Raw genomic sequence first — 23,531 nt, 5'->3', positions numbered from 1 at the left:
TTTTTCCTTTTTGCTCAATCCCTCCACCCCCTAACCTCCCCCACCGCTAGTTGTCCTCCAGTTCTCTGTGAGTCTGTCTCTGTTTTGCTTGTTAATTCAGTTTGTTCATTAGATTCCACATATGAATGAAATCATATTGTATTTGTCTTTCTCCGACTGGCTTATTTCACTTAGCATAATGTTCTCCAGGTCCATCTATGCTTTCAAAAAGGGTAAAATTTTCTTCTTTTTTATGGCCAAGTGGTATTGCACTGTGTAAATGTCCCATAATTGTTTCATCCACTCGTCTACTGATGGACACTTGGGCTGCAGAGAAAACAAATAAACCTAGCTCACTATACCCATCATCTAGATATAATAATTGTTCACATTTGCCATATTCTTGTATTTTAAAAAAATTCCTAGATATTATGACCCTTCACCTCTAAATATGTCAATATGTATCTCTAAATCATGACTTTTTTACATAACCACAATACCTTTATGACACCTAACAAGATAATAATATTGTAGTATCATATAATAGCCAGTCCATATTCAACTTCTCTAATTTTCCCAAAATTGTTCCCTCCCCTCCCACAGTTACACTATTGTCCGTGCCCACGAGTTCTTTTTCCTTTTTGCTTGATCCCTCCACCCCCTAACTCCTGCCTTTTTATGGTTACTTTGTTCAAACCAGGCCTACACATAGCATCTGGTTGAATATGTTAAACTCTTTTAATTCTGAACAGTTCTCCAGCTCACTCCAATGCAAAAAAAAAAAAAAAAAAATCCACAAAGTAAAAAAATTCAGATTTTTCATGCAGCAAACTTGTGAAGAGACCAGGCCAGGCTAGTTGGCAATCAACTTGTAAGAGAGACCACATCACAGAATGACTCATAATCTGGATTTGTGTGATGTCTTTGTAAGTGCTGTTTAATTTGCTATCTAGCCACCGTATTAATAAGACTTCTGATCTAAAGGCTTGACTAGGTTGAAGTTTAACAGTGCTGTTAGAAGTAGTTCTAAAAAGTGCTGGGCATTCCACTGTACATCTCATCATGAAGCACATTATGCAAAACTGACCATTTTTGGAGATGCTGAGTTTGATTGGTGGGTTCAGGTGGTGACAGTCTGACCCCTCCATTGCAAAGAGACATCATTCCCCATCCTCTTCCTTATAACCAACAATTAATCTATAGGATGATACCTTGTGCTTCGGTAAAATTACTCGTAGGTTTAAGAGGGGGAAAAAGTAATTTAGAAGCTCTTTAGAAATTAACAAAATAAGAACACTGCATATCAATAAGCCAGAAAAAATAAACACAAAAGGACAGAAGAAATACATTTTTTAATTTTTTTTTTATTATTTGGATTGTATTTTTCCATTGCCATTTATCTTCCGTCCCCTCCCATAGCCACCACATTGTGTCCGTGCCCATGTGGGTCCTCTCTCCTTTTTGCTTGATCCCTCCGCCCTTGAGTGCCCCTTTATAGCTGTCAGCCTGCTCTCCATCCATGAGTCTGTCTCTATTCTGCTTGTTAGTTCAGTTTGTTCATTAGATTCCATGTATGAGTGAAATCATATGGTATTGTTTTAAAGAAACAGAAATTGATGAATCAGGAAAAAATAGATTTGATGGATAAACCTAAAGCTGTTCTTGAAAAATATCGATAAAAGAGACAAGGTGTTTGTCAAGTCAGACTGAAAGGAAAAAGAGAAAGCATGCAGATAAAACAACAGGGAATATGTGAAAAATTATAAGAGAAAAATGTGTTCCAGAAAATATGGGTGAAAATTTATTGGCGCCACAATAAATTTTAAAACTGGGCAATTTGGAAATCTATCTATTGAAGTGAATAAGCAAAATTAGTTCATTAATGAATGTAATTCAGCACACTAAAAGATTGAAGGAGGAAAACACTATGAAAATTATAATAGCTAACTCATATAGAAATTTCTGTGTGCCAGGCACTGTTTAAAGTGTTTTAAATACATTAATTCATTTAATTTCAATAAATTCTACAAAGACACTTGATTAAATTCAATCTGATTCCTGATTGAAATTCTAATAAGAAGTATATTTTAGGAATAAAAGGAAGCCTCCCTATCTTTAAAAAAAATGAAATTAAATATCTACTGACAATCTATAGCAAGCCTTACACTTGATGGTGATATGAGAACTTTTCGTATCAAATATCAGAAACTCAGCTCAAAATAATTTAAACAGAAAACATATTTCCACAAATAACTTGGAAGTTCCAGGGAATTTATCTAGATTGGCAATACCTGGATGCAAGGTATCCCTCACTGGGGTATAAAAGATTATTCAGCTTGCATGGAAATAGCAACATATCCTGGTGCATATAAACTAAGATTCAATTTAAGAAAATGTGAAGTACATACAATTTATCAGAAATACTTTGGATGTACCTGTGCTCTGGTCCTTTGATTTCAACGAATTTTATTCCAGTTCATTCAAGATGATTGAGAATATAGAGAAATCAGGAGAGCCCCCTCTCCTCACCACCTCCCTGCCTTATCCTAATTTTTTGTCTCCCTACCTTATCTCACCCTTGGCCCTTGCTCAGAGTTGGCTTCTGGTTTGAATGAGGTGTTGTCTGAAAAATTTCTGGATCTCTCCCCAGGCATGCTCCTGGGCTGCCGCATGGGCAGCAGGGTCCCCTCCCCAGAGCATGATTAGGGAACCTGTGCTTTTGTTCCGGGAAGCGTAGCATAGGGGCGAATAGGGTGGCTCTATGAGGTGGCCTGCCCCGGGGTAGGCCAGCATCCTTCCATTGTTTCTCCTGTGATTCTTCAGCTGCTCCAGGGCCTGTGTAGCATATTCTCTGCTCTTCATGGATTGATCATTCTCTCCTATTATGAAGAGAATCTGACCCTGGGCCTTCTCAATTGGCAACACGCTCTGCTGATTCAGTTTATCCTGGGGGTCTCCCCTAAAGTTGCGGAAATTCATAGCCCCTGAGACATCAGTCTGCACGTGCTCCAGAAATGAGGGGACGGGTAATATAACCAGATCCCTATATCTGAGCGGAAAGTCAAAGATGGCATTGGGCCCGTTGATGCAGACGGTGGCTACCACCTGCTTCAGGAAACAGGCCATGGCCAGCCCGATCTCTGCACCTTTGCTCACAGAAGTCACTCCGATTCCTGGCCCTTGGACCTGAAATACAAAATAAAGGGAACATTTTACAGGCTAAAAAGGAGCTGTGCTACAGGCCATAAACTAGTATGATGGCAGAAAATGCGAGGCGGGAGTCCTGGCACTTGGGTTCACCAGCTTTTGTGACTGAGAACACTACCTACCTACCCTCTCTAAGCCCTATTGTCTTATGGGGATGATGATAACATTACTTATCTGGCAGGACTGTTATTGAGGATCATCAAAGGAAGACTTCGATAAAAGCCTAAGGAATCTAATGCACCAGCAACATTCAACGTGGCAAGAGCAAAGGCAGGTTAGCTTTCTGAAGAATCAAATTCTTCTCTCCAGCTAGGAAAAGAGTTTTCCTAGGTTCTTTCAAATACTACGTTAGTGTAGTTCATGTTGAAATTGCATTTCACAGCACATCCATTAATCCAAAGGCTATTCTTAATGAGGAAAGACTTGGATTCTACGGAGATGAATTTCAGTACCCAGGCCAATAGGAAAAGTAGTAAACCACAGGAAGGAGTCCTTCCTTCAGTGATAGGCTGAGGGAGCAGAGAGGAGGGAAGAGTTTAAGAGATGAGGGAAGAAAGGACTAGCATTCTGGACAGAAAACAGCAAAAACAGAGCCACCTGGTATGTTTATATTGCTCATAATTGTACTCCCAACATCTTTCTGTCATCAGAATCACCTGAAAAAAAAAAAAACTTTTCGAAATTAGAGCTTTCCGAGATCCAATTGTTCAAGTTTGTACTACAACTGGGCTGAGGAGGCCCAAGAATTTGATACTACAAAATATTTCCTAGGAAATCTAGTGTACATCCTCATTGGGGAAACATCTGTTTGAGGAATGCATGGCGTAGTGAGAGAGAAGGGCTGTAAGTGGAGAGAGGAAGTTGATTAACGCACAACTGCAATATCACAGGTGAGCAATGATGAGAGAACAAACTAACGGTGGCAGGGAAGGTAAAGAGCGTGTGATGTATTGAGAAAGATTCAGGAGTAGAAAATCTAAAACACTTTGGGTTTGGTTGAGGATGTGGGGGATAGGAGAGGTAAGACAGAAGATAGGCAAAGATGACAAGGTGGATTTATTGAGTTTATTATATGCCAGACTAGCGATTTTCAACTGGTGTGCCACAAGAATTTTTAAAACATGCAATACCTGACTATTTAGTCAGGGGCACGGACCTCTTTTCCCTTAGACTACCAAATTAAAATATAACAAGAGCCAATACAACAATAGCCATCTGGTGTGAAAGAATCAAAATTATACTTATTACTATTTTTTTGTCAGATCAGCAAAAAAAAATATTTTTGATGTGGCAGAGAATTTTATTGATAAGTTTATGTGTTCCATGAGATGAAAAAGGTTGAAAATCACTGTGCTAGACTCTAAGCTAAGTGCTTTACACATATTGTCTCAGTTAGTCCTTCCAAGAAAACTGAGATTCAGTAAGTTTCAGCCTCACTCAAGGTTACAACAGTATCAAGGGGGAGAAGGGGGAGTTGAACATCTTCTGCTGAATGTAATTCCAAATGGAATTTTGGCAATTGCCCTTTCTTCTCAATGTCACATATAGTTAAATTTGAAATGAAAAAAATAATAACCTGAAAATATTTTGGATGGGATTTAATTCCTTATAGGCAATCTTTTCAAAAGAGACAAAAAGGCTTAGAAAGATCACACGTTTGTTGCTGATAATGATGTCGACACTGAAGATGAAGATGCTGATGGTGCTCTAATAGGAAACCTAGCTCTCTGCCTTGAGAAGAGGAAAGGTCCTCCAGGGAGAGAAAAATACAAGCTGGGCAGTCGGGATGACTTAAGGTCTGGAGCAAAGACATTGCCAGAGGGGCTCTATCACTGGCCATATATTTTGGCACATTACTTCACCTAACTATGCTTTCTCATCCGAAAAATGAGGACCATGTCAACAGTGCTCATTTCACAAAGTTCCATGAGCATTAATTGAGATAGTATATATAAAGTATTTAGCATAGAGTCTAACAAATAGTCACTTAATGTGAGCTGGTATGATTTCACCACTGTTAGGTTGAACCATAAGAAATATAATAAGTGATATTTTAATACTTTTTAACTAGAAAATGAGAAGTTAATATGGTTCAACTTAACAGAATGCCAATCTTGACACCTAACCATGTGATGTTTAGCCTTCTGTGTCTGTTTTTAGTCATTACCACAAATACCAGTACTCTGTGACATCCTGAAGTGAACTACATCATAGATCATCTGATATTTAATTTCTAGAAAAGACCTAAGTTTCAAATGTACTATTACAGTCCTTATCAAACTTGAATGTGCACACAAATTACCTGGGGATATTGTTAAAATGCAGATGTTGACACAGAGATGGGACCTGAGAGTCTACATTCAAAGTCTCCTAGGTGATGCCAAGACCTCTGGTCCAGGGACCATACCTTCGTTAGTACAATGGTGCTTGACAAAGAGTTCTAAAATCACCCTTGCTTTCCCTAGTCCAGCTCCTGACACTGAACTCTTACCTAAGGCTTAGTTCTGCTCCTGGATCTGAAACTAAAGAGCTACGGCAGCCAAGTCAGGTGGTGCCAATCAGTTAGTTTTGCTGATAATCATGCTCTGATCTCATGTCTGGCTCTTACAGTAAACTGCTGCATTGTTTTTAGTCTCAGGACTCCTTAGTGTGATTTATGCTAGCATTACCCCATGCTGCGATAATCACTGAAGTCTGAAAACACATCAAGCCTGAGAATTGGTGACTGATAGGAGACTTGATATTGGTGGCTGATAAAACACTGAAGAGCCACTTGTGAATAAATCACAAGCACTTATATTCACCCTTTTTTATTGTCTTCTTTATGCCAGTCAGCATTAAACTGACAATGTCAATATGAGAACTTCGATTTACAGTTCGTAAACTCTTGTGCTCATGCCCAAGTCTAAACAGATTGGTAAAATGGGCAAAACAGACATCGGTGATATTTTTTTTCTATTGCTATAAGGTTGCAAGGTAAAAGGAAAAGTACTTTAAATACCTTGGGATGAGCTAGTAGCAAGTTGGCAGCTTCCTCAAAATATTCCAGGTCCACCTCCATCAGTAGCTCCGGCAGGTCTTCATAGGCAAAATAAGCTAATGCCAGGACTGCAAAGCCGTGGGCTGCCAGGAGACTGGCCCGAAATTCAATTAGACCCCCCACGCCCCCGAACAAATCAATGATTCCAGGGAAAGGGCCTTCTCCTGAGAACAAGAAAGAGGGAAGAGAACGAGATTACAAATAGTGAAAAGAGGGTCAAATAGCACAGCCCAAGAAAAATGAATTCCATCTTCACACACAAACACACAAGGGCAAGTTAGTTTTAATAGGTTGTGAGAAATACTAGTTCTCCAATACTTGGTGCTCCTTTTTGTTCTGTTTTGTTCATTTCCATCAACACTGTTTTCTCCACCACCAAAGATTAGTCTCACCTGGAGGGAGAAAAAGGGCCCCTCGCACACGGCCTTCTCGGATCTGCACCCGCTGCGTCCCATGGCGGAGGAACCAGCGCTGCACCACCACGCTGGCGCTGGGCTGATCTGTATCTAGCTCGTGGAGGCAAACCAAGTCGTGTAGGGCCAAAGTGACAGAAAAGGGGCTGTTCATCACATCCCTTTTAAGCAGCCTCATGAAAGGCCTTTCAGGCTTCAGAGACCAAAAGAGGCCCATCGGATGGACCCCGACGTAGTCGCCTCCTAAGGAAGGAGCCTGCTTCAGGTCCACCTCACCAGCTTCATTAGCCCTGTAGAAGGCTCTGGACTGGAACAGATTTCCCTTCTCATCCTTCAGAGACGCTGTGAGGGTCACCATCTGCGTCGGATACAGGCCGGTTGCTCGGATGTGCACAGGCTCATCAACAAGGGCACTTGCTGGAGTGGCTGTCAGCTGGACCATTGGTAACAGGCCAAGGGACCAGTGAGTGGTCGTTCCTGCCCTGCAGTGGAAGAGGAGACTTTGAGCGGGAGTCCCAAATTCTGAAGAAAAGGTCCAGACAAGGCTTAGGTTAGGTCTAACCGAGTTAGACTTCCTGGAGACAGTGCAAGGTATGCAGAACACTTGGAGGGTGGAGAGGAAGGTGTGCGGAGAGTACAGCCCATTATTCTCCTTTTACCTTGGAGGAAACAGGTTAAGTGACGAGCTCCAAGTCTCATGAACAATGAATAGTAAACTGGAAATTCAAGCTCTGTCTGGCCGCACAGCCTCCTGTCTTATCCATTATAACAGTGTATTAAATCACGAGTTTTGTGATTTTAAGTAAATTGAACTTTAATTTTTCAGCTGAGATAATACCCATGTGATTGATTCTCAGGGTATTTGTTAGCACCCAAAGGGGTAATAATGCAGGATAAAGAGCTTGTAGGAAGGGTTAGTGCTGCTTTTCAGTCCCCATACCTACCTGGGCTACAGTTACATAAACAAGAAGTATATTGTGAGTGTGTTTATCTTTTTTTTTTTTTTTTTTTGGTCTCTAATCCCTCCCTGCCCTTTTCACCGTTCTTATTATTTGTTATTTTTAAGGGGAAAGTAACATTTTATGATCTTGTTTATTTTATGCCTTTACAAGGGAGTGACAAATGTAAAAGTGTTGTTTGTAGTAAAGAGACTATAATATACATTGGATCAGCCAGTTTTCATTCTGTTCAATTATAAGGAAAATTTGGGGTGTTTCTTTTTTTCTTCCTTCCTTCTTTCCTTCCCTCCTCCATTCCTCCTTTCTTCCTTCCCTCATTTCTTCTACGTCTCATTTCTCAAAGGATTTGAACTATCTACAGATAAACAAATACAGAGTAAAATAAACATAAAGTAGGATCTGGGAAAATACAAACTAGAATCAGAGGCTTTAAACAAAGGAAACCTGGAGCATGAAAAGTCGAGCATTTTGTGAGCTGAGCATTTTGGCACTGAATTAGTGAAAGCCACAGGAAAGAAGGCAATCCGGTCAGTTTTGTTGTTCTAATTATTCTCAACAAAACAGTTCCCAGGTCCTGGGAGTGTGGATGAGTGAGGCCTTTCCAAAATATAGCTCTAAAAAAAAAAAAAACTCTCCCATGAGACATTGACATAGGCATGTACTATTTTTTCCAATAATATCTTTACATACATTGTAGTTGTGGGTGTCTCCTCAAAAAGCTTGATTCTCCAAGGGACACTTAACTTATGGGGGAATACAAAGTAAAGGCTTTGGGGTTTAGACCTGTGAGGAGAGATGCTTCTCGAGAAAATAAAGTGGCTCTGGCTGGGCAGGGACAAAAAGGCGGTTCTCAATGTCCAGTCCTTCCTTGTGGAAAGAGAGTGCTTAGAGACAGTCGATGGTGGAGGGGAGAATGCCTTTTTGAACTTACTTTAAAATTTACTTCTTGCAGACAATCCTCCCACTCAACCTGATCCTCTATCAACAACCAGCATTACTGGCCGTTTTATGTAAACCTAAACTCATGGTCAATGGAATAATTGTTAATTAATTGAATGATTGTGAATGTTTTTCCTCAGTCCTGGGACAGTTCTGGAAGAAAGGGGCATCAATTCAAATTTCAGGGGTCTGTCATTCATGTTAGTGAGATGAGACAATGTTTTCAAAGGTCCTATGTCCCATGCAACGTTTTGGTGCTCTCTAGGTATTTTCTGATCTGATCCCACCGGTAAGCCTATGTGTCTGCTGTTTCATTTGTCCTCCCACAAAGAGATCGTGAAGAAGGGAAATCCTTTCCAACTCTTCTTGCTATTGTTCTCCTTCTCAAAACTTCTATACAATGTATTGACTCAATACAGATTTTATTTTCAAGTTGAATTAATTTGAACTGCTTACCATACCACTTTTCAGGATGCATCCTGCCTCTGGTATGATCCTCCCTAGTGGACTTGCAAATTCCTCAAGGACAAGAAAGATGTGCTAAAACTTTAAGGATCCTAATGATACTCATGTATGTTACAAAGTACATGCTCAGGAGTTATGAGATTCGTAATGGGCAGGAAAAAAAATGGCACCAAAAATATAATAAAAATACTTATATAGTGCATTTGTAATATAAAATATTGAGGTTTCTTCCTTTTTATGTGAGAATTGCCTCCTAAAGCCCAGAGACGGACGCTCAATAGCTATGTTTTTACGATGTGACCTCAACCCTGGGGTCATTGCTGACTGGATCAGGGTGATTCAAGATGTGCCAGAGATGTTCTCCCCTTGCCAATTTAGAATTGAAACTCAGAGATCACTTGTCACTCTGTCAAGATCAGAACAAGAAGTGAGGCAAAAGGGCACACCTCGTAGCAAAATTTACTGGCATGAACAAGCCCCTCATGTCCTCCTAAAGGTTTGGATCTCAGAAGCCTCTCTTGCCTCACCTTAGTCCTGGTCCTAGACTCTTTGTATGTGGCTGAATTCACAAGATTCAGAAGCTGTGCCCAGATAATCACAGAAAGCCAGTCGTGGGGTGGAACATGGGAGTGTGAGGAGAGAGGGACAGAGACAAAGAGAAAAGCGGTTGTCATGATCTTGAGAAACCCTTGAAGAAAGGGTAGCTCATTTAGAAGGTCAGCTGCTATGTAGACAAGTGTAAAAGGAAGGAGAGATATAAGAAGGTAGGTTTCAGAAGACTTCGGTCTTTGAGAGAAGCTATCTGAGAGCTAGAATTTTGTTTTGGGTCTCAGCATTCAGCTGACTATTGAATGCTTGATGTTTTGTCTTCTAATTTTTCTGGAGCTCCTGTTAAATGTGTTCATTTCTTGATTCTGACTTGTCAGAAATTTCCTGTAATGGTCATTATTATTCTATGCCTAAATTTTTTTTGCCATTTGCACCAAGTTATGTGTAAGAGTTAGATTATAGTATAAGAAGCAGGAGTCATCCCAAGAGGATTATGTGGTTTGGGGCATAAACAAACCCGTGCAAAAAACAAAAAGGGAGAAGGAAAGGGAGAGAGGGAAGGAGAGGGAGAGGGAGGAAGAGGGAGAAGGAGAGGGAGACAGAGATCAGTCAGCATGATCAGTCAACAGTATGTGTATGTGAATGGCGTATTAGGTTTCCTGACCAAATAAAGACTAAGAGGGAACCATAAGGTCGGTAACTCTATTGTCTTTACCCTTGGAATATGGGCCAAATTAAGTCATCACAAGTTGTCAAGGCAAAATGTATCCTCCTCAATTTGGTAGGGATCCAAGCAAAATTTGACAAACTGTCTTTTCAAAAATTGATTGTAAACCTAACAGACCTCAGACTTATCTGGCCTATGTGTCATCAGTTCCTTATATAACACTGCCTTATTGATTCAGTGGAAATAAGAAAAGTCTAAGATTAAAAGACACAAAACATCTGTGTGGATGTGTGTGCGCGCGCACACACACACACACACACACACAAGGAGGCTGTGTACCTATACACCAGGGATTCTCAACTGGGGTTCTGAGGAACCCTGAGGTTCTGCAAATTGTCACCAGGGTTCCCGTAAGAGCCCTTAATTGGGAAAAAAACCAAACAAACAGTTTTTGAACTTCAAGTGTCATTGCTACTACTGTACGCAGTGATGGAGAGTATGACCAAGCAACCCCACCAGTGATTTCTTCACAGGCCTTCCATCCCCATAAGGCAGTATGCACAAGGACTGTGTTCAGTGTGTTGACTCCATTCTCAGTTTTAGATGCAGGACAGGGGAGGCTATTGATGGTCAGTGAGTACCGTATTGCAGGGAGAAGAGGACGGCAGCTGGTAACGTTTGCCTCTCCTTCCTGAATTACCTACTCCAAACTCCCCCCCCTGCTTGGTGGAATGGGTTAAGAGAGTAAACAAACTCTACCGGTGTAACAGAAAATCAGAGAAAATTTTGCATTCTACAAAAGGAATTTTTACACACTGCAACCCAGCTGCACCCTGACATTTTGCTATTATTGTAAACATTGCAAAGTATCAGTGGTGTAAGAAGAGCATTGTAATAAAAATTGTTTTTTAGGGGATTTTTCTCATTTTGTTATTTATTATACCACTCTTTTATATTTTAATTATCATTCGCATTTTACAAATACATTTGTCATCCAATATGGTGATTTTTGAAGATACATTTCAAATTGAAGAAGAGGATTGAAGGACTAGGGATAAATCTCACAAGATTAGTGATGGGGAATTGCCATCTTCTGACTCATTTCACAAAGGGAGACCAAAAAAAAAATCAGTCTTTACAATGAAGCTACTGATTTACATTAGTTGGTAATGCAACTTGTCCTGTTCTACTGTGCATCATCTTTAACAAGCAATTTAAAAATGGAGCAATGGCCCCAGGAACACTTAAAATCATGCACCACATCCATTTGACAAGTAGAGGAACTGGTTATTTTAAATGGCTATTGAAATTATATTCTCCCCCAATTCCAATTTTTCCTCTAACTGCCAACAATTTTTGAGCAATGAGTGCCAGATTCATTTAAGGGTAAAATCTACACCGTTGGCCTAGCACTTAAGACCTTCTGCAGGGGAACGTCTCCCTGCAGTGGCTCCCTGGAGAACTTCGCTGGGTACACAGGCAAAGCTTGAACCACCACATGACTTAAATCTGGGTGGAAGGCCTGTGCTCTTCCCAGGAACATTCCTAAGAAAGGCAGTCATCAAGGAGGCTTCGCAAGATGGTTTCCTCGTGTGTCCCTCTGCATCTTGTGGGAGGCTGCCATGAGGAAGTTTTCCCACCCACCTCCCTGGTTCTGGAGCAGCACAGGACTGTCTATCTTGCTCCCACACCTTTCTGAGGCAGAACTACAGGCTCTATGACCATTTTGCTGCAGGCTAGAGTTGGCTACTCAGCACCAGGTTATATCACAGCTGTGTGAAATTCACCGGTCCCCTTTTTGTTTCAGGGCTCACCTTTGGGTGAGTGAGACAAGGACCCAGAGAGCTGGCACCTTTCACTTCTCTCATCTTTATTATCTACATAAGTAACAGGCTGTCTGAATCTAAATGGGGCTCATTATTTCTTTACCAGCTGAATCTGTCAGTCTTAGCCACATGTGGCTAATTAAATTTCAATTTATTAAAAATAAATAAAACTGTTCCTCAGTCATTATAACCAGATTTTTATTGCTCAGTGGGCACATATAACTAGTGGCTCCTGCCGTGAACAATGTAGATAGAGACCATTTCTATGACCATAGAATATTCTATTGGACAGCATTGCATTAGATTATAAATTACTTCTCAAGGGCAGGAATTATACCTTGTTGAACGCTCTGTTCCTAGGTTCCCAAAATAGTGTCTGGCACATATTAATTGCTCAGCAAGTGTTTGAAGAATTAAATGAAAGAATAAATGATAGATTAAAAAAGCAAAAAATAAAATAAAATAAAATTGAGTGAAATTTCTCAGAAAAAGAGTATGAAGAAGAAAGAATAAAAGCCCAGTTGAATTTTTGATACGCTGCTACTGAAGCTGAGAGACTCCTCAAAATCCAATATAAAATTTCCAGGCTTCCTCACTTCTTTGCAGCAGAAGGCAGGACTCTGCACACTGCAGAGTCAAGAAAACCAAGGGTACAGAAGGCAGCTGGAGGGCAAGAAAACACAACTGAGCGGCCTCACACAGGATTAATCTTGCGGTGGTTAGATACAACCTGATAGGAGCTGAAAGCTTAATGCCGTTGTTGAGCAGTTCCAGACGCCCAGGGGCAAGTGGGTTAAATCTACTCCCCTGGGAGTACTTGACCTATTTAGAGGAAGGGCAGTGAAAAATTGGCAAGACACCAACTGACACGCCACGGGGCAGGAATCAAAAACGTAAAAGAAAGCAAAAGTTCATCCACAGAAGTTAACATCACTAATCAAGAAACAAAAATTCCATTCCTTTTAGGAGCCTGATGCTTTTTTTTCTTCATCAAGAGCCCTTCTCTCCCCCTTCTACCAAGCAATAAATCCTAGGAAAAAAATTCTTAATTCAATAAACAATCTCTCCATAAATTCACATTAGCTGGACCGTGACTTTTGTAGCCAAGTGTTTCTGAGCAATAAACCCCACAGATGTTAATTGATGGTCCCACTTGAGAACAGTGATACCTGCTGAGATGAACGGAAACACACAGAGCAAAGTGAAAGCAGCCTTCACAGGTGCCCTGCCAAGAAATCAGAAAGCAGAAACCTGTTCTGCGAGGCCATAACAGCCCTGATTCCCCAAACACTCACCTTGAACTCCTGCTAGAAGCCCGTCAGGAGAAATATGGCTTGTGGAGCCGGCTGCAAGTAGCAATCTCTGGATACTTGCCTGTTACTCTCTGTTTGGTAACATTCAAAACACCCTAGCCTTCCATTCAAAGTCCTTGTAGGCAGCTCCTTCCTTTTAAGTTCCCAGTGACAGTAATACCAATTTATGACCTCAGTCAGGGCAAAGGCTAACTGATGTGACTTTCACTAACAATGTTTCATAATGAAGTCTCAAATTTCATGACTCAGCTTGTTTTGTTTTGGGATTTTGTCTTTTATTTTTATTTTGCTTTTTTATGATTTTAAAAAGAGAGGAAAGGAGGGAGAGGGAGGGCGGGAGAGAGAGAGAACATAATGTGACAAAAAAACATCGACTGGTTGCCCCAACTGGTGGGATGAACTCACACAAACCCACCACCCAGGGGTGTGCCCTGATTAAGAATCGAACCTACAACATTTTGGTGTACTGGACAACACTCCAACTAACAGAGCCACCAGCCAGGGCCACAACACTGGCTTTTAAGCCTTTTTCCTTGACTCCTCTTTTAACTCAGTCCTATTCTCCTTTGCTCCAGTTCCTTCTGTATCTCCTCCTCTAAGTCAGTGGCCTCTTAAGCAGCTGCCTTTTTAGGCACTTTCCTAAAAAAAGTGAATCCCAAATATGCATCTTCAGAGTAGTGTACATTTAAGAATCACTGGAAAAATCAGGGGGAATACTTTGTAAAGTACGTGATTATGCAACCACTATGCTATACACATGAAACTAACACAAAATAATATTAAATGCACAACGTAATTGAAAAATACAATTTAGAGTCCTTAAAAAAACAAACAAACAAACAAACAAACATCACCTATGGAGTCTGCTAAAGATTCCTGTACCTTGCACCTGGAAATTCTGACTTACTAGGTCTTAGGCGAGGTTCTGAGATCTGTATTTGTAACAGATGTTGATCATCGCTCGGTTGGCGCACCACCCTCCAAGGGGCAGCAGAAGCCCTCCCGGGGCAGAAATGCCTCCCCCAGAACCTCTGAAATCTGCCCCGTTGTTAATCCTGTCACTCAAGGCCCATTGTCAGAATGTGCAAAGGATCCAATTTACACGTTGTAGTCTGTGCTTCCATGCTGTGAATTCCTTGAGGGAGGGGACCAATTACTTAACTTTCTTGATTCAGATTTCTAATTTGTGAAATGACAGTGGAGTGATAACATGTATTAAAAGTGAAACATAAGTCTTGAGGAGAAGGGACTGAACTTTTGGAAATCGGGGCAGATTGGAATGCCCTGTGGGAGCACCAGGCAGTAAGATGCCAACCATGTATAAAGTGGGCTTTAGCAATTGTCAATAGGTACGCGTGAACCATGTGGAAAAGACTGTGAAGACTTCTGAGAAGAAAAGGAATTCTACTGCCAGGCTACCTTCAGACTCAGAACTGCAGCATCAACCCTTCCCTGGGTCTCCAGCCTGCTAGCATGCCCTGCATATTTTTAGCCCTACAATCACATGAGCCACATTCTTAAGTCTCTGTTTCTCTCTGTGTCTCCGTCTCTGTTTCTCTCTCCCCACACAAACACGCGCGCGCGCGCGCACACACACACACTTAGGGTATATTGTTTGGGCCTGAGAATTTAACTGACATGAGACAGATTAACAGGAGAAAAGCACATAAATACATTTAAGTTAGTGTTATGTGACACAGGAGCCCTCATAAGGAATGAAGATCTAAGGAAATGGCGAAACGTACTAGCTTCTATATTAGGTTGAACAAAAAGAGACAATTGTGGAAAAATAAGCTATGTGATGAAGCTAATGGAAGATCAACTTATTTTCACAGGGTCTGTTTGTATAGAATTCTCTCAATCTCAGCTGCTTGTCCTTGACGATAAGACTGTTACTTTCCTTCTGGTGTAAAGAGGACATCTTCCATCTGGGAGTTTTATCTCCTGCTTTCAGGAAGAAAATGAGGGTCTTGCATCTGCTTTTTTTTAGGTATTAACAAATTTTATGTCAAAGAAGCATATTTTGGGGTGACATATTCTGGTTTGCTTTAAAAGCGGGGGAGGGGGGATTAACATCATGAAAATGTCCGTACTACCCAAAGCAATCTATAGATTCAATGCAATTCCTATCAAGATACCAATGGCATATTTTACAGAGCCAGAACAAATATTCCTAAAACTTATATGGAACCACAAAAGAACCTGAATAGCCATAACAATCTTGAGAAGCAAGAGCAAGATTGAAGGAATCATACAATCTGATGTCAAACTACAATACAAGGCCATAGTACTCAAAACAGCATAGTACTGGCACAAAAACAGACACTTAGATCAATGGAACAGAATAAGGAGCCCAGAAAAAAATCCACATTTTTATGGTTAATTAATATTTGATAGAGGAGGCAAAAAGATACACTGGGCTAAAGATAGTCTATTCAATAAAGACGTTGGGGAAATTGGACAGATAAATGCAAAAAAAAAAAAGAAATTAGACCACCTTCTTACATGGTACACAAGAATAATGTCAAAATGGATTGAAGACCTAAATTTCAGACTTGAAACCATAAAAATTCTAGAAGAAAACATAGGCAGTAAAATATCAGACATTTCTCATAGCAATATATTTTCTGATATTGCTGCGGGCAAGGGAAGCAAAAGAAAAAATAAACAAATGGAACTACATCAAACTAAAAGAATTTTGCACAGCAAAAGAAACCATCAACAAAATGAAAAGACAGCTCACTGAATCAGAGAACATATTCCCCAATGATACATCTGATAAGGGGTTAATATAAAATATTTATAAAGAACCTACACAACTCAATAGACACACACACACACACACACACACACAAAACAAACAAATGGGCTAAGGACACTTCTCCAAAGAGGACATACAGATGGCCAATAGATATGTGAAAAGATGCTCAACATCACTAATAACCCAAGAAATGCAAATTAAAACCACAATGAGATATCACCCCACACCTGTTGGAATGGCTATCATCAATCCATCAACAAACAAGTGTTGACAAGAATGTGGAAAAAGGGAACCCTTGTGCACTGTTGATGGGAATGCAGATTGGTGCAGCCACTATGGAAAGCAATATGGAGTTATATCAGAAAACTAAAAATTGAACTGCTGCATGAGCCAGCAACTCCACTTCTGGGAATATGTATGAAGAAACCCGAAACACTGATTTGAAAGAACATATGCACCTCTATGTGCATTGCAGTGTTATTCACATAGTCAAGATTTGGAAGCAGTCCAAGTGTCCTTTAAGAGATGAAAGGGTAAAAAAGCTGCAGTACATTTTCACAGTGGAGAACTACTCAGCTGTAAAAAAGAAAAAAGGGAAATCTTACCCTTTATGACAGCATGGACGGATCTTAAATAAGCCAGTCAGAGAAAGATAGGTACCATATGATTTTACTCATATGTAAAGTCTAGTGAACAAAATAAACTAACAAAACAGAAACAAACTCACAGATAGAGAACAGACTGCCAGCTGTCAGAGGGGAAGGGTTTTCAGGGCTGGATGATAAAGGTGAAGGGACTAAGAAAAAAAAAAACACAGACACAGACAACAGTATGGTGAATACCAGAGGAAGAGGGAGGTGGAGGGAGGTAGAAGAGGGTAAAGAGGAATAAAAGGTGATGGAAGACTTGAATTGGGATGGTGAACACACAATACAATGTACAGATGATTTTTATAGACTTGTACACCCAAAATGTATATAATTTAATAATTTTATTAACCAATGTCACCCCAATAAATTCAATTTTAAAAAAGGTAAAAATAGACACTTAAAATCAACAGATAGAGAACTAAGACCTACAAAGAATTGAAAGTTTTGTAATCTATCATTCCATAGAAGAGAGGGTGTCAAGAAGATTTAATAGAAGAGTTCTTTCCTAAGAAAGAAATCTGGTTTCTGGAACTGTCTTAGTCATTAACTAACGATCTATGTGACATTGGTAAGAACAGTGATGGAAAAGTCATGCAGCAAATGTAAGGGGAGCAAGACCAAGAAAGTGAAAAACAGAGTCACATAACCTCCCTTCTCATTAAGCCAAGCAGAGTGCTAGCACATGATAATATTGCCTATTTGGTGGTTCAAAGACAATTCCATTATATGCATAAAAATAGCTATTCAGTGCGTCAGATTGTTCATAACTATTGGTCATCGTACTATTGTAATTCTGATCATATTTTGGTGATCCTTATGTGATCAATCTTATTAAGAAAAACATTAGACAATTAAGGGATAACAAGCACCAACCCTATTATAGTAGAAAGCACATTTTAGGATTCAGAGAGCATACATGGATTGGAAAGTACTACAGCATATGTTTACCTCTCAAGTAACTAAAACTGTAGAGCCACTCTTCAAAGACGTACAGATTATCTATCTGGTTAAATATGGTGATATAACAATTCTCGGAGAAGATGGTTATGATAATAACTGCTTATCTCTGTTCAGTGTTTAGTATTGCCAGTTATGCTAATAAGCCTTTTACTTCTATTGAACCCTTTAATTCTCACAATAACCTTATGCAGTAATATTACAATATTATTTAATAGATGAAGAAAGGGTGTAAAAGAGATATAGAGCACTTCAGATATGTGGGACAATGTCAAATAATCTAACATGTGTAATTGGTGCTTTCAAAAGGCAGGTAGGAGGTGGGCAGAGAAGAAATATTTGAAAAAATAATGACTGAAAGTTTTTCAAAATTGTTGAAAAACATAAGAAACTCAGCAAACCACAGGAGGGCACACCTAAGAAAACCACAACTGATTGTCAAACTGATAATAATAAAATATAAAGAGCAAATCTTAAAAGCAGCCAGAGAAAAATGGAAACATTACATACAGGAGAACAAATAATACAAATAACATTTGACCTCCTACCATACGCAATGGAAGCCAGAAGATAATAAAATAAATCTTTGAAATGCTTAAAGGAAATTTTTTAAAAATTAAAATTCTTTATCTAACAAAAATACACTACAAAAATGAAGGCAAAATAAACACATTTCCTTGGGAGAAACCCCCTCCCCCCGAAAGATTATATCTAAAGTAGAATGGTGCTATAAGAAATGCTAAAATGTTTAATGGAAATTATGCTAAATAGACAACTAGATCTGTGGCAAAAGATGAAGACCACAAAAATGGTAATTATAAAAGCCCTTTAAAAAATATCTGTAATATATAAGCATATGCATATATGTGTGTTAAAATGTAATTAAAAGACTTTAAAATAAAAATAATAACTGTGCTGCGGGGCTTATAGAATATGTAGAAATAAAATATAATGATTATTATATTACTGCTTTTCAAGTAATACAAAATGATTTGCAGGCAGATTGTAATAACTTAGCTACTTGTGGGAGACACAGAGAGATGAGCTGTCAGGTGTCAGGATGGCTGATTACTGCAACAAATCAAAACTAGAGTTAAGCCTTTGGTCACTTACTGTGATTGGAGAAAGTGCCTGTGTCAAGACAAATGTCCAGGTCTGTGGATCAGGCAGATGTGGGGTGATCTCATTTTTGAGGGAGCCCCAGATGAAGGGATCCTGCAATTCTGGAGTCAGGTAGAGTGAGTGGAAAGAGGACCGAGAGTAGAAAAGAACTGGATACTGAGCAAGAGCGGGAAAAATTATCTTCCGTTTCCCTCCTCCCGGCATAAGGACACCTCAGCAGACACACCTGAAAATGACTTTGGACTTTCATCAAAGGTCAAAGATAAATAGACCTAATAATGAAGCCTCCCAGGCAAGGTTGGCAAATCTGAGAGGAACATGATCTAAAGTGCCCTGAGTCCTTCACTGCAGGCCCGTTCATCTTGGCTGTGCCCCAGAAGCCTGCCAGGGAAATAAAGCCTCTGTAATTGTCTATGGTCAGGCAGGCCTGAAAATTTATGGATTCCTTATATACATACTTTAATTTCTAGAGTAAATGTACACACACAAATTTTTAATTAATCCAGCAGGTGTTCCAATTACCATGGCTGTGTAACAAACCACCCCAAAACTTAGAGGTGTGCAACAGTTATTTATTAGGCTCACATATTCAGCGGGTCAGGAATTAGGACAGGGCTCAGTAGGATCAGCTTGTCTCTGTACCAGGGCGTCTGGTAGCTCAACTGGAAGATCAAAGGCAGGGAGATAAAATCACCTACAGGCTTATTTTTTCACATGTCTAGAAGTTGATGCGAGCTCACAACTGGAGGCATTATTTCCCCTATGTGAAGGCCTTCAGGTGGTCTTTCTGCATGGGCTGGTTTGGGCTTCCTCACACTTGGTCTATGTGTTCCAAGGGCAACTATCCTGAGAGAGAGAGCCAAGTATGGACTATGTTCTTTTTATATCCTAACTTTGGAGGTCATATAATAACCTTTGCCATTTCATATATGTTGTTGCAGGTACAAGTCCCCATCAAAATTCAAACAGAGAGAACATAGACCACTCCTCATAGTGAGTGAAATATTAATCATATTATTTTGTTTTTCTAAAAAGAAAAAAAAGCATGTAGGATGAAACACACGTGTGTGAGCACATGTATTTGCACAACTGTCTTTGGGAAATGCAATCTGCCACAATAGGAAAAGAGGAATAAAGGAGTAAATAATAGGAAAGGCAAATGCCATATGATATCATCTAGAAGTGGAACCTAATCAACAAAACAAATAAGCGAGCAAAATAGAACCAGAGACATGGAAATAAAGAACAAAATGCCAGTAACCAGTGCAGAGGGGGATAACGGGGGAAAGGAGAAGGGTTGTCCAGGAACATATATAAAGGACCCATGGACACAGACAACAGCAGCAGGGGTGGGAAGGAATAGAATTGAATGTAGGAGGTGTTGGGGGAGAGTGATGGGGGAGAGTGATGGGGGAAAAATGGAGACAGCTGTGATTGAACAACAATAAAAAATAGAAGAGAGTAAATAATAAAGGGGATTAATTGAAGACAAATACTAATCTGGGATACTTTAATCCAGTCATATTAATAATTGCATTAAATATGAATGGACTAAACACTTATTAGAAGATAAGTGGTCAGACTAGTTGAAACAAGTATTGCTTTTTTCAGAAACATTGGCAAGCTAAAGACAGATTGAAAATAGAAGGAAACATAGACAATTTGAAAATAGAAGAAAATACACGCAACACAAACATAGAGCATGTAAATGCTACTGGGGCTGTTTTATATCAACTTAGATAGAGTAGTACTGGAGATAAAGGGGGACATTTCATAATGATAAAGAATTCAATTCATCAAGAAATAACCCTAAATGCATATGCACTCTGCAATAATAGGGTTTCAAAATACATGAAGCAAAATTGAAAACTTCTTAGAAACGCACGGTTGAGGATTTTAACAATTCTCTCTACCAACCAACTTGATCTGGTTGATGTATATAAAACTATACCCCAAAGCTACAAACATATATTCTTAAAGAGGCCAGGGCACTGATTTCTGCTTAGAATATAGGAAGCTGGAAAGAGCATTGTTCCCTTATCATAACAACAAGAAAAATATGCATAATCTTGAAGTCATAACTTATCTTGAACCTGTCAGAGAGCTGAGGTTACAGCACAACTAATTAGCCTGAAGTCTAAGAAATGACAGGTGCCTTCAAGGAAAGATGAAACACCCTGGTACCCATGCAGCAGGGCAAAGGAGGAAGATGGGGCCTGGATACAGGCGGCTAATTAGAATTCAGCTAACTTTCCAGGGAAGCGCTAAACGCTGGGTGTGAGCTAGCATAAACATAGGAAATACCTGGAAGCTGCAGGCGCAAGTGTGCAGCCAATAACAAGCTCTTCTCCATGAACCTCACCAGGTGGTTATGAGAAGGATTGGGAGTAGGGCAAAGGTCTGGAAAAAGCTTTTCGTACTTAAATAGGCCTGCAGGACAGAAACAGTCACCACTGCAAGCACAAAGCCCCGCCAGGAACATTTTTTCCTAATAAAAGCCTTAAGCCACTAGGAAAGGGGAAGACCAACTGAGCCAGTTTCCTAGGACTGAGGTGTTTTCCAAGATGTAGGACTTCCAATGCTAAACCCAGGATGGTCACAGAAAAATTGGGAGGAGTTAGTCACCCTATTGGGGAAAGAGCACCTTGGGTCACTCCCGAGGCAAGGAAAAGACCCATTTCTTTTAGGGTAGGAAAAGTGAATAAAAGAAAAACTCTATTCCTGGAAAGAAAACCATCCTGTGTCCAAACAATTAGAGGCCTCCTATCGGTGAAAGAGTGCAGGGCCACTGAGAAATCTCTACCCCCAAGATTCTGGGGCACAGGGCCTGCCAGAGCCTGAGGCTCAACCAAGAAACTGTAAAAACATTATGCACCCCCTGCCCCACTGGTAGGCTGGCGAGCACCAAGTGTCAAGCAACAGCAGTCAGTCACTCAGGGTGAGCAAAAGCAGGAAGAGAGACACTCTCTGACAGGTAGGCACACAGGGAATGCCTAAAGCGAAGGGTGGGAAGTGAGCATTGAGGAAAAACCTCTAACAAACCAACCTCCTGCCTAAACACAAAGGAAGAAAAAAAATGGGCAGAAGATGCAAATAGACATGTTCCGACAGAGGATATACAGATAGCTAACAAGCTCATGAAAAGGTACTCAATCAACATCCCTAATTATCAGGGAAATGCAAATCAAAACCACAATGAGAAAACCACCTCACACCTTTTAGGATGACTACTACCAAAAAGATGAGAAATAACAAGTACTGGCAAGAATGTGGAGAAAGGGGAACCCTTGTGTACTCTCTGTGGGAATGTAAATTGGTGCAGTCACTACAGCTAAACTCCCTTATCCACAGTTTTCCTACCCATGGTTTTAGTGCCCTGTGGCCAACCATGGGCTGAAAATAGTAAATGGAATCTACCAAAAATGAACCATTCATAATTTTTTTGGTATTTTTAAAAGAGTTTATTTATTTTCAGAGAGGAAGGGAGGGAGAAAGAGAAGTAGAAAAAAATTCTTTGAGAAAACCAACAAAATTGATGAACTCCACATTAGACTGATCAAATAAAAACAAGATGAAATTCATGAAAAACACCCAAAATGAAGAGGGTCTATCACTGAACACCCAATAGACATTAAAAGGAAAATGCAGTGGTCCTCTTTTAGCTACCACTTTGCTTTCCATGGTTTCAGTTACCCAAGCTCCAAAAATATTACATGGAAAATTCTAGGAATAATCAATTCATGCATCTTAAATTGCTTGCCACTCTGAGTAGCCTTATGAAACGTTCTGACTGGAAGGTAAATCATCCCTTTTATCCAGGATATCCCCCTCCCTGTATGTGCTACCCACCCATCTGCCACTTAGTCATCCAGACCAGCGGCCCCCAACCTTATTGGAACCAGGGACCAGTTTCATGGAAGGTAATTTTTCCTTGGACAGGGAAGGGGTTTGGCAGGGAGGGAGGAGGAGCTCAGGTGGTAATGTGACCTCACTGCTCACACCCTGCTGTACATCCCCTGCCTGGGGGTTAGGGACCCCTTATCTAGACTGTTGTGGTATTGCAGTGCTGTGTTCACGTAAGTAACCCTCTTTGTAGCCAAGGTTCTGTCCCAGTGCCTACACCATTAGCCTCCCTTCACCTCCTCTAGGCATTGAATCATCTCATATCAGCACAAAAAGGGTACACAGAGTGCATTTTGAGGGAAACCACACTCACATAACTTTCATTACAGTGGTCATAATTGTTCTATTACAATTGTTCTTAATCTCTTACTGTGCCTAACATAAACTATCGTATTAGGTCTGCATAAGAAAAAACAGTATATATAGGGCTCAGTACTATCTGCAGTTTCAGGCTTGTCTAAAATCTGAACAAAAATAATTCCTGATTTAATCATATCCTTATTTAATCATCTTGTCATTCAGAACCATCTAATAACTCGCTATTTGAGAAATTTCCACAAATTAAGTATGTCAAAGTCTGCAAAGATTCACTTTATTGGATAGTCATAGGCACTCAAGACCACTTTTTTAATGTTACAGATTTGAAACAACCGCACAATCAGAAAACTGTTAACAGGAAACTAACCCATCCCATCTTGACATTTTTTTAAGTGCTGACTCTTGACTAATATGTGACTTATAGATGAACATGTTTGTGTAAGATTCCTAGGAATTAGTTTCA

General features: G+C 40.0%; 1 protein-coding gene across 3 annotated transcripts; it reads right to left on the bottom strand.

Moving 5' to 3' along the window:
* Positions 1-1,336: 1,336 nt before the first annotated feature.
* Positions 1,337-18,923, bottom strand: BAAT (bile acid-CoA:amino acid N-acyltransferase). 3 transcript variants are annotated; one of them, XM_054584603.1, is made up of 4 exons: positions 18,839-18,923; positions 6,619-7,121; positions 6,188-6,390; positions 1,337-3,165 (listed from the first exon to the last, which is right to left on the bottom strand). In XM_054584603.1, exons 2-4 carry the CDS (start codon positions 7,079-7,081, stop codon positions 2,569-2,571), a joined length of 1,263 nt encoding a protein of 420 aa, XP_054440578.1. In that variant the 5' UTR covers positions 7,082-7,121; positions 18,839-18,923; the 3' UTR covers positions 1,337-2,568. The 3 variants fall into 3 exon arrangements, with proteins under 3 accessions (XP_054440578.1, XP_054440580.1, XP_054440577.1); XM_054584602.1 differs by lacking the exon at positions 18,839-18,923 and adding an exon at positions 13,340-13,500 and having other exon boundaries at positions 1,338-3,165; XM_054584605.1 differs by lacking the exon at positions 18,839-18,923 and having other exon boundaries at positions 6,619-7,256.
* Positions 18,924-23,531: the final 4,608 nt, after the last annotated feature.

The sequence above is a fragment of the Pteronotus mesoamericanus genome, unplaced genomic scaffold (genome assembly GCF_021234165.1).
Source record: "Pteronotus mesoamericanus isolate MK-2021 breed Mesoamerican mustached bat unplaced genomic scaffold, CSHL_Meso_final contig_78, whole genome shotgun sequence".
Classification (NCBI taxonomy): domain Eukaryota; kingdom Metazoa; phylum Chordata; class Mammalia; order Chiroptera; family Mormoopidae; genus Pteronotus; species Pteronotus mesoamericanus.
The sequence above is the reverse complement of the archived record's forward strand: the minus strand, read 5'-3'. Positions and strand labels throughout refer to the sequence as shown.

Bases quoted from the DNA above. Each gene is read 5' to 3' on its own strand.
- BAAT (XM_054584603.1), bottom strand. From the start codon at position 7,081: ATGGTCCAGCTGACAGCCACTCCAGCAAGTGCCCTTGTTGATGAGCCT. The intron at 6,391-6,618 runs GTGAGACTAATC...TCTTGTTCTCAG, and splicing joins GGCCCTTTTTCTCCCTCCAG to GAGAAGGCCCTTTCCCTGGA. The intron at 3,166-6,187 runs GTATTTAAAGTA...TTTGTATTTCAG, and splicing joins TGCTACTAGCTCATCCCAAG to GTCCAAGGGCCAGGAATCGG.